The sequence below is a fragment of the Gymnoscopelus microlampas genome, assembly GCF_963454915.1.
Source record: "Gymnoscopelus microlampas genome assembly, chromosome: 14".
In the NCBI taxonomy this organism is placed as follows: domain Eukaryota; kingdom Metazoa; phylum Chordata; class Actinopteri; order Myctophiformes; family Myctophidae; genus Gymnoscopelus; species Gymnoscopelus microlampas.
This window is the reverse complement of record NC_139951.1, coordinates 26,303,048-26,314,673: the sequence shown is the minus strand read 5'-3', so window position 1 is coordinate 26,314,673 and position 11,626 is coordinate 26,303,048. Positions and strand designations below refer to the sequence as shown.

General features: G+C 41.5%; 1 protein-coding gene across 1 annotated transcript in view; it reads right to left on the bottom strand.

Annotated features, from left to right (window-relative positions):
* The window catches only part of LOC311060440 (SRC kinase signaling inhibitor 1-like), a gene marked incomplete at both ends in the record, with an annotated part of 58,831 nt that overhangs the window by 22,346 nt on the left and 24,859 nt on the right, over positions 1-11,626 (bottom strand). Inside the window, 3 exons of the mRNA XM_084078618.1 lie at positions 132-294; positions 2,489-2,618; positions 5,052-5,253. Of these exons, the coding sequence (XP_083934744.1) occupies positions 132-294; positions 2,489-2,618; positions 5,052-5,253 (495 nt within the window). The remainder of the gene's footprint in view (positions 1-131; positions 295-2,488; positions 2,619-5,051; positions 5,254-11,626) is intronic.

Sequence of the window (11,626 nt, the reverse complement as noted above, 5' to 3'; positions counted from 1 at the left end):
TTGTCTGTGTGTGTCTGACAACACAAATAAATATCTTCGATGATTCTCGGCTTGCAAAAAAGAAAAAAAGAAAACAGGTACATGCAAGGAAATGCTGACACACGTAGTGTGTGTGTGAGAGAGAGACTTACCCGGAGGTCTCCGTTTGCGAGGTGGTGCCCTGGATAGGTGCCATAAATAGGCTCCTTGCAGTAGATTTTGATGACGCAGCGATCCTGCACATCACGGGGGTCCTCCAGCTCATAGAAGACGTTACGCATCTCGTCTTTGATCAGCAGGGCTGTGCTGGGGCACCTGAACATCAGCCGCCAGCCGCCAAGAGAATGAAGAATACAAAATTCTAATACTGTGTAGAACACTCCCTTTAAAATCCTCAGTGTTCATTTATCTCAGAGAGAGCTTGCACGAACACCCACTGATTTACACCTGTAAACCTGTGATAAAACTGATTCTGATTCTAATTGCCTGTGATGTACAGTACAGTATATCCATTTGCAGGTATACTGTAGTATATCAGTAGAGCTCGAGCTGCGTGAGTTGGCTGTAATGAGGGCATCGACGGGACGCATTTTTCCATCGAGCTGACCAGGAACTTAATAGTCAGTAAATGAGGCTGAGAGTGTTATGCTGACAAAGGCCTGTTGTTTGTGCATTGATTGTGCAGTGCCATAGAAATGTCTCCAATAGTTCCAAAGCGGACTGAACACAGTATGTTCCTGGTGATAGTTCAATGACCACCCACAAGGAAATATGCATTGTAATCAATTATCCTTTATATATGCAGCTTGCAATATGCAGCTACAGTCTCTGAATAATGGTGCAGTGATGATCTATTTAATGGCTTTGGAAACTTTTCATTATGTGAAAAACATCAGTTTTTCTGTGTGTGTGTGTGGGGGGGTATCTTTTCACTAGTACAATATGCCTTTAGAACCATGTGCCAAACATTCAAACAAGTGCTAATCTCTCAAGAACAGATTCCGACCTGCGGTGGAATCTGTCGGAGCGGTTCGTCCTAACCAGTGCGCATTGGCTAAAAGTGGGCGTGCCTTCAGATCAGGAAGTGGGCCGCGCTTTACCCAATCAAATGTAGTGGGCGGGATTCACGTGTCCATCCACCATGATCCACCCTCCCCCCCTCGAAACTAGCCGAAACTAATTTAACAATAGCGTCCTCGGAGCGGACAAAACCACGGAAAGATATTCACATTTTAAATTACTCTTTCATCATAGAAACAAGTGGGCTTATAACCAAAACCATCCATGTTCTCTGGGAGAAGTGGTGTTAGTGTTCCGTGTAGAAATATTGTTAGTGGGAATGAAAACATGGTCGCACCAACCGGAAGTGATGCGCTATAGGCAGACATGAAACCGGTGTTTCCCTGCGCTCTAGTCTAACATTATACTCCTGCCAGACTCCACAGAATATCAGAAAAGCAGAGGTCGCTGTTTTTCATTTTCTGTGGGGTCTGGCTACGCGAGACTAAACAAGTGCTGACCCAAAAGATTGTATTTCCTTGATAAGATTTTTATCTATTTATTATTTATTGTAGTGGTAATAAAATAATGGTTAAATAAATAAATAAATAGTCTCCAAAAGCTTCAAAGCGGATTGAACACAGTATGTTCCTGTGATAGTTCAATGACCAACCACAGGGAAATATGCATTATAATCAATTATCGTTTATACTGTAATATGTGGGTTGCAATATGCAGCTACTGTATGGTCTCTGAATATGGAGCATGGAAGCCCTGTGAAATGGCTTTGGAAACTTTTAAATGTGTCAACAACCTCATTATTTCTGCATGTGTGTGTGTGTGTGTGTGTGTGTGTGTGTGTGTGTGTGTGTGTGTGTGTGTGTGTGTGTGTGTGTGTGTGTGTGTGTGTGTGTGTGTGTGCGTGCGTGCGTGCGTGCGTGCGTGCGTGCGTGCGTGCGTGCGTGCGTGCGTGCGTGCGTGCGTGCGTGCGTGCGTGCGTGTGTGGGGGGGGGTATCTTTTCACTATTATAGTACAGTAGCATATGCTTTTAGCACCATGTGCTGCTGACAACAATTTTTTTGTTATGTGATTTCTGCTGTTAATCAAAACATTAAAACTGCTGGCCTAAAACATTTTATTCCCTTGATAAGATTATCTTTTTATCTTTTCTTATTATTTTATTATAAAATATTCGGTAATGCCTGATTTATACATAGCTGTTGGAACGGCTATTTTCAGAGTGTGACACCCACACGCAGCCAAGCATAAAATGACTTGTTTCAGTTCTACTGGCTCTCATGTCCACTTATCCATCCCTAACATAGTTTTAATTTGTTGACTGAAATTGTCAATATATTTAGTCATAGTTTTAGTCATTATAATGTAGCTTAGTAAGCTTAGGTTTTTATTTAGTCAGTGGAAAAAGGTAGTTGACTAACATTTTTTATCCTAGTTTTAATCGACGAAATGGACACTGGTGTCCAGTGCGTTGACAGTGTGGTCCTGTACCTGAGCATGGCCATGGTGAGCCTCTGGGGGAACATGTGCACTATGAGGGCCCTCAATGTCTCCAGGCTGGTCAGCTCATGAGTCAGGTGCACTCTCCGTGTCTCCTCGCCAAGCTGCAGGAACAACACGCCTGCATGTGTGGACAGGACAGGAAGAAGAAGGGATGGAGAGACAAGAAGAGATAGACAGGTGGATGTGGAGGAACGCAGCAGGAGATGGACGTTGAGAAATTAATGGGGGGAAAGTGAACGAGTGAGGGAGAGGAGGTTGAAAACAGAGGAGGAAGAATGAAAGTAGTTCAGCCGTTGTTCAAACACACAAACACATAGCTGAGAGACTGAGGAAATGTCAGAGGATAGGAGGTACAGTAAATAAAGGTGTGATTCCACAATAAACCTTTAAAGACAGACAGACACACATACACGTACGAATGCACGCACACACGCAGGCACACGCACACTCACGGTCTCAGGCACACGCACGGTCTCACGCATGCATATGCACATACACGCACACACACACAAATAATGTCCTGAAGCTAACGCACGCACGCACGCACGCACACACACACACACACACACACACACACACACACACACACACACACACACACACACACACACACACACACACACACACACACACACACACACACACACACACACACACACACACACACACACACACACACACACACACACACAACATCCTTCTCACTGTATACGTAAGCTATCTAAAGTCCATTGAGAATGCACGTCATTCAGGGATGTTAGCTAGTTGCCGCAATTTGATCAAATATTGTTTTATTTTGTATTTTATGTTCTCCTCCAATACTAAACTATGCTTCCCTGGCTGACATACAGAACTACTGTTGTATTATCAAAATCTCCAACGGGCATGTATCCCATTCTGACAGTACCAGTAGAGAATTAAGCTAAGCTGGGAAATCATATCCCCATGTGTGGTTTAAATCATATTTAAAAAAATCTCTGTTCATTTTTCTTCCCCCAAATATGTCCTTAAGGAGCAAGTAATCAGTTTGAATTTCAAAACTACAACTGTTTATTTCCTACTCTCTCTCTGCCTCCGCACAAGATATTTATCTTGCATATTACCTTATTACACTTCTAAGTTATTGAGGGCCATTTCACCTCTGATTCATAAAGCTCTAACATGCCGGAAATGATTTGTTATCATAATGACCGTCGATGTAGATGGTAATAACATTGCTGAAGGGACATGGCAGTGTGCTGAGGAACTGTAGTGATAAACACAAATTACACTGATCCATGGTGACAATATAGGAGTTCTTCCTATAACACTATTCCTTTAGGGCTTTTGTTGGAGCAAACACAATACAGAATTGTTATGATCATCCAGCTGTAGAATCGACATTCAGGTTTTACTACAGTAAGTGGAAGGAACAAGGGATATTTATTTCAGTCAGAAAAGTACCACAGCACTACAGTAGAGAGACAACAGTGGCAGCTGTCCATCTGCTAGTTGGGTACATTGCATTATGGATAATGTAGGTAATCACCAATCATTTCTTGATTTGCTAAATGTTTACCTTGTAATACCCTTTGAGGATTTTAGTTTTTTTCCATGGTACATTTCAACCTGTTGCGGTGTTACAAGCTTTGTTTTGAAGTTTCTGATAGTAGATAGGGCTCTGAAATATCACTACCCATACCTAAACTTATAGGAGTAGTTCACCCCAAAAAAACAATTTTATCAATTACACACGCCATGAAGCCTTGAATTTATGGAGATTGTTTTGTTTTTGTCGCATTCCTAAGCCAATAATTTGATGACCGGGTGGCTGCTCAGTAGAAGACTCTTTGAGTTTTTGAGCCTCCTGCCGGATAGACTCCACCGGTCATCGCCGGTCATCAAATTATTGGCTTAGAAATGCGACAAAGACTAAAGAATCTCCTTGAATTCAAAGCTTCATGGGGTGTGTAATTGATAGAAAATACGCCGTTTTTGGGGTGAACTACTCTACTTAACAAACACAGGACTTATGTACATTCCAGGGTAGCAATCTAGTGACCCGCATTATCTCCCATGGTCTTTGGCAGTGCTAAGTGGCATAGCATACCTAAATTATCCGTACTTCCTGGGAGCGCCGGCAGCCGAGTGGTTAAGTACCACATAGGCTCTGCTGCCTGACATTGAGTTTGGGGTTCAATTTCTGAGCCAGACGACCTTTGCTGCACGTCACTCCCCGTCTCTCTCTCTTTACTGTGTACTATTAATAAAGGCAGAAAACCTAAAAAAATATCTTAAGGTTAAGATGCTTTTACTGTCAATTATGCCTAATTAATTGTTGTTGCAGTAGAGTACAAATAGTTTGGATGTAACACATTTTGAAGAGCAACACTTTAGCTACGTTTCAGGTGCAGTTTGAAATCATCATCAATCAATTTTCTTGACACGGATGCCAATCATGAAAGCTCCCACTGCAGCTGCTAGAACAGATGGTCCACTGCATCATATCTGAAAATGGGTCAAAGGTCACAATGTAGGACATGATACAAAGCCGCTGAGATCATGGTCTGACCTGGTGCCCTCAGCTTGGCCTGGTTTGACGAGCGGGCCAGGGGCAGGCTCTGGCGGAGCCGGTTCATCCTGTTGAAGCCGAGAGGAACGTCTGCCTCCGACATGGTCTCCAGATTCTCAGCCGATGCAAAGGAAACCCTGCTGGCCTGGTCGGCTAGAGCCGGCTGTGGGGGGCTGGCCCGTGTCACGCGGGGTGTGCGAGCCTGGGAGCCAAAACAATGACAGTGTGAGAGAGACACGGTCAGATACAGAAACACAGATGAAAACAAGGAAAGATAATGTGACGGTGTTACAACAAGGCACAATCAGCGACATAATAACACCTAAAATAGAGTAGAAAAACAGAAAACTAAATTGCACTGAAAAAGTGTTAATTTAATTCTGAGAGTATGCAAATGGAAGCAAATGGACCCTTAAATTTGATTCCATTTGTACACTCTCAGAGGTAGAGGTACTAGAGAGGATTTTACTGTGTAGAAAATGTCCTTCAGGGGTAATCAACTAAGAGCCAAAGTACAGACTGCAAAAAATGATTTTAGAACAACAGCACTGCAAAGCAACTCACTCAAACTCCACGATCACAACAAAATGACATGCTGAGTCCCAGAATTAGACTGCTGCGCACGAAACACAAACTGCCCAGACTAAACAACCTGCTTCAAAACAGCAGACTAAACACAAGGCGGAGGCAAAATAGCCCAACGGTTGACCTCCCAATAGTCCAGCTGCTTTAATCATGACAGACAGCCACCGCCAAAGTTGTTTACAAACCCAAAGGTGTACAAACCCAAAAGATGTATTCTGAGCACACAGCAGCGATTGCGCGGCGAGGTGCCGAACCGTACAATACACAGATGCTGTTGTTCTGTAAAAGCACTGGGAAATGCCAAGGCCCCAAGACGGCAAAAGCAAGCTGGCTTCACTAGTTCAACAAAAAGCGGCATCATCCGAGGCAATGCGGCAGAATGCTAATAGCCACAACACACCAGACACCAGCCTGACTGACTCGCTTGTGACGCTCAATGACCACGGATATTTCACCTGTCCAATTTGAGCCACCAGGGAGCTCGAATTGTGAAGAACCTCTCATTACAGCGCTAACAGGAGCCCCTGGAACAGGCTGCTTTTTAATGAATCCTTACTGACAGACATTTTCCAGGCCAGAAACTACAGTAATGAGCTCCCACATTGCTGTGTGAGCTTACAGTAGTATATCGCCGTAATACACATCTGTTGGTTCTGCCTACCCCACGCCAACGCTGAGAGACTATCTGTGATTTGTTGTTGCTGAAACATGAACAACCTGACAGAGTGCAGGTAAGTATGGTACTCGGCCATGCATATTGTATGCATGGCCGAGTACCATGCCTACTTGCGTAACTTCATACAGTACCTAGATAACTACATACACAGCATATTATATACTGTACGCCAAACCTTCATGTTAACACAGTGTATTGTGTAAAAAAATACTCACGCAGGCAATCCTGCACACAACGACCTTCAAAAGTAAAATGTGCAACTACGTGTGCACACACATACAAACCCAATCTGTTGGGCCAGGTAATGTTGTTTTGTGCTTGGAACCCTCTGCAGAAATAAAAGAGATGCCTGCAAACTTACACATACACACCAACAACAGCGTACACACATCTGTCAACACTGGGACCGCCCTGACAGATTGTGTGTGCAGTGTGCTTCTCATTTGTTTGCAGGTGCATGGCCCCAGCGTTTGTTGATAAGCCAGAAACGTCACACTTTGTACCTGTACCACCTCAAGCATCAAGCTGTTCATGGGATAAGATGTTGGCACACATTTTTAAGTTTGTGTTTAGTCAACTGTGGGGGAAAAAAAGAAGAATGAGAATAGAGGAGCAAAAGAGGTTTGGAAAACAAGAAATGAAATATACAGGGAGAAAGAAAGCGATAGAGAAAGTCTGTGAAGAGAGGGGGACCCCTCACAGAGGCTAAAGGCTAATTAATAAGACCGCCTCGTATGCCAAAAATGATGTACATTCGTGACCAAACGTCAGTGGACACCCTTTCTAATTAGTGTTTCTAATTAGTACCCTTTGTTCCAGTGAATGGGAGTCTTAAGCAACAATGACATTCTAGACAACTGTGTGCTTCCAAATGTGTGTGCTTGTTTCTGAATGACAATCCCCCGATATTGCTGTCTAACTTAGCACCCACTTTCTCAGTATAGGCACCGACTGCAGAGGGCCATCTCTTCAGGGTCTCACAGGATGAGAGAGGACAAGCATCACTGCCCCCTAACCACTGGTTTTATATTCTAGGCAGTCTGTACATTTATGCCCATGACATTTTCACTGCAGCAATGTCCAGTGAACCTCCCCCAGAGCCTCTCTCAATGGGCCACATCCCTCTTCTTCCTCCCCAAAAGTCAAATGGCCGTCACAGCAGGTGTCCTATTATAAATGATTTGGGTTCCTAATTATGACTGGAACATTCTTGATGGCTTTGCTGTTAACATGATGAAATCTACAAATTTGTTCAGCATACATCAAATGTGTGTATAGGTGACTTAAAAGTATTAAATGGTATAAATAAAACAACCCCTTGAAAAGGCTGGGTATTAGACAAGTTAGATTGATGACCGTGACATTTTGTTGACGTTATTAAATGTTAATGTAGGCGGAACACTCACATTTAAAGAGTTCTTGGCAATGCAGTTTAGCTCAAATAAGGTCTTCTTATTCTCTGGGTCCTTTCTCGCAAAACAGAACTTGATTGTTGAGGATAAATGTTGCAAAGAAACGTTTTTCTTTTTCAAAGATTCTCAAAGACTAAAGGATTGTCCATTTGAATTCCACTCATCCACTCGTTAATTCTAAAGATCCACATTTAGCTCTGATGTTTGACAGCAAGTATCTATTCATCAGAAGGCCTGTGATGAGCCTTTCGTTCATGATTGGTCACTTGATCTAAAACTGGCATTGATGAGTGGCACTGCTCTGCAAAATATTAACATAATTTAACCTTGGACGCCATCCAAAAACAGAGAACACCTGGCTGCATTCCAAAAACACAACGCACCACACAAAGATGTGCATCAGCTATTGATGGTAGCCAGTGTTTGTGTTTCAGCAACCTTTCATTTTATTATTTCATTTTTATTATATGCAGGACCAGAATGATTTTTGATGTTTGTTAACACTTTGTTGAACTAATATAATGAAAAAAGTTCAAAGCTACAAAAAATATTGGTAGGGATAATTAACATTGGTATCGCTTAACATTGCTTAACATTTGTAAGGATGTCCCTACCCAAACCTACGCCAATAGTTAAATGTCACAGAGTTTAAAATAGATTTTTCCAAGGTAGCTCCATCCAATATAACAGTAAAGCACTATCATTACTATGAAAAAAAAAAAAAAAAAATAGCTACATGCAAAACATACTGATATTTATACACCAAAGGGATAATCAGAAGTTTCTTGGTTCACGCGCTGGGCACAACAGCTACCAGAGTATAAAGTAAACAGAATGACAGCTTCTGGGGTGTTATGTAAGCAACAAAGCACAATTAGCACACACACTTTCCACTTTAGTTTTACTGTAGCTATATGCACCTAAAGAGGTTCCATTTCAATTCCCATAAATGTCAGTTCCCATTAATATACCAAGTTTAATGTTTCTGAGAATTATTACCCAAAGTTTCTGTACATCATAAGTTAGCACAAGGGTTCTCAAACATTTTCATGTCAAGGGGCCCCAAAAATGTACACATATTAGGCCACGGACCCCCATTTGAAAATATATTGTGCCAGGGACCCCATAAGAGATGGTGGTTATTGTTAGATTGTATTTAGTACAGAATTCTACAACTGACTAATACTGTAGGTAGAGAGAGTTGAGAACTATCGTTTTGGATAGTCATTCTTATACATTCTCATTATTGTAACATCTAGTCGGTGAAATAATAGTCCAAGTAAACTGTTCCTCATTTTGCTGGAGACCCCCTGGAACCCATCAAGGACCCCTGGGGGTCCCCAGTTTAAGAACCATACAGTATCTAAACTGCATAGACCCACTGTCAAATTGTATTTGCTGGTTCAAAAAGCATGTTTGAATACAAAGTGATTAACTGCCATTTTGTGGATTATAATGCACTGCTGCGACAGTGTTCTCCTGACCAACATGTCCTTTAATGAGTGGATTTCAAACAAACAATATAAAAGCTTGTTTTTGTTCCTTGTTTTATGAAAAAACTAAAAAATAAATTATACAACAAAGAGCTTTATATACTTTCATCACAACATCAGAACTAATACTTAGAATTATGCACACAAGCACTCGCAGAATGTTATTAATTTGTTTGAAGTGAAACGCTATCCACCTGTCCACGGGAGGCTTTTAAAGAAAACTAAATCAGAATGAGAATCTTTTCTACTCAGAAGCCTGTATCCTCAGGGATCCCTTCCAGACTGTCTGCCAGGCCGCCCAGTTACAGATCCGTAACACAGGGATTTTATGCATTTTATGCGTGGGCATGTGTGGGCATTTTTGTCTGACTGCTGACTTTTCTTTTATTAACCACTTAAACCCTCTAGTCTTAGTGAAACGGACTTGAGCTACAAAGGATTTTATCTCCGTCTACACCATAAATCTTCTCCAAAAATAGCCGATCTACAAGCTCTAATATTTTTTGCTAATGTTCCCGACAGAATAGGCATGCAGGGGTTCAAGTGGTTAAATCTGTGATTGTCAACTTTGACTCCGTAGTTTTTTTTTTTTTACAACAATCTTTGGGGCCCTATTATATAAGCATTTAATTGATTTGATATCATTAGATATACAAGGATAAATCATTGGCTGGAAGGCTTGTGTAAATGCATCTTGGTGTCAGGAGAAACCTCAGAAGACCTCTCCGGGAACAGCACCAATTAGACTGAACTCATCAAAGAAACTAGCAGTCACATTAATGTCTAGAGCGATTAATATCAGTCCAAACTGCCAGTGCGGAAGAGTGAAGTCCAACATTTTGTAGCATAAGTAATATCTTTGAAATTTGAAAACATCATAAGGTAGGTAGTTAGTTATGCCCTTGTGTTAAATGTTTCATGTTTTCCCTTACCTCTACTTCAGGCATCTTGTCTTAAAATACCAGTCTTTCCCCCACTTGTTACTGAGCTTGAATGGCCATAAGTATCAGGGCTCCATAAAGTGTTTTAGTATATTATCCACTGTGCTTTTTTTTTGTCTTAAATAATCCCTAAACCGAACATCAGTGCATATCGCTCTCTCTGACAAAATCAGCTCTCAAGCACTGATTGGCTGGCAGGACAAAACCACATTTTAACCAGCCAATAAACAGGGGCTTGTTTTGATTGATAAGACAGCTGTGCACAGCTGTGCCAACTGCCAAGCCTTCCCAACTATCACATCCTCCATGGACATTATCACACCACAGTCATGGCATTCCATTCCATTGAGAAGGACACAAACCAATTTCTCACAAAATTTCAACATGCATTGGGGTAAAAAGAAAAAACTCAGCTACTGAAGCCATTTTCAAATGAATACCAATATTCAATTGATATTTCATGTTATAGTGTAAACCTTCTTGAACCAGGCAACCAAGGAGAATATTCTCATGGCATCTGTATGCTATCTGAGAAAAATGTGTATTTTGTAATTTAAACTATGAATTTGTTGATTTGGTTAAAGCAGCACTATGTAACTTTTTTTCATAAATAAAATGTAATTTTGTCCAATCTGTATGGTAGTGTATGTTAATACAATGTAATTTATACAATTGGGGTGGTTGTACTTTTTCTCCATGCTCTTCTATTGAGACATTTAGATTGTGTCAAAGGTCAAAGGTGTCTCACCTAAACACAGGATCTGACACAAATTTCAAGATTCAATTTATCCCCTGAGCAAGCAGGCAGGCTCTATTAGCTCAATGGTCAAACATTTCAGCACTTGCGCAGGAAACCGGGTTCAAATCCGGGGTAGAAGAGGAAAGTTATGTAGTGCAGCTTTAATGTTTGGGCGAGTTATTTGGTTTTAAGTTAGGGTAAGTTATTATGGTTAAGTTTAGGGTACGTTATATTAGTTAAGAATTAAGGTATAATACTAACCCTAACCCTAGAACCAGGGCTTTGCTGTGAGATCAGGTTCAAGGAGTACCCTCTGCTCTGAAAGCAAAGGCCTGTGGGAGTAGTGACAGGACACAGATGGCATTCATTTGTGAGCTGTCCAGTGAGTCTTGTGCTGTTATCCACTAAACATCAACACAGGAGCAGGTGTTGCAGTTTAGTTGCCTTGCTCAAGGGCAATTTGATTGTAACCAGTTGACGGAGTGCATACATTTCTTATTCACTCACATGGTGCCATGCTGAAACAGTGACAAAAGCTTTCTGGAGAGAACGCTAGTTGAGATTCAATGTCTGACCTTCAAAATCTAGCAATAACAAATTTACTGTACTACTATGATTCGACGAGGGCAGACTATGCCATTTGAAATTATAGACAATGAAAAGCCTTGCGACCAACAGTTTCAGCATTTTGTAAGTACAGATACAGACTAGAAAAGTGCGCTCCTCTGA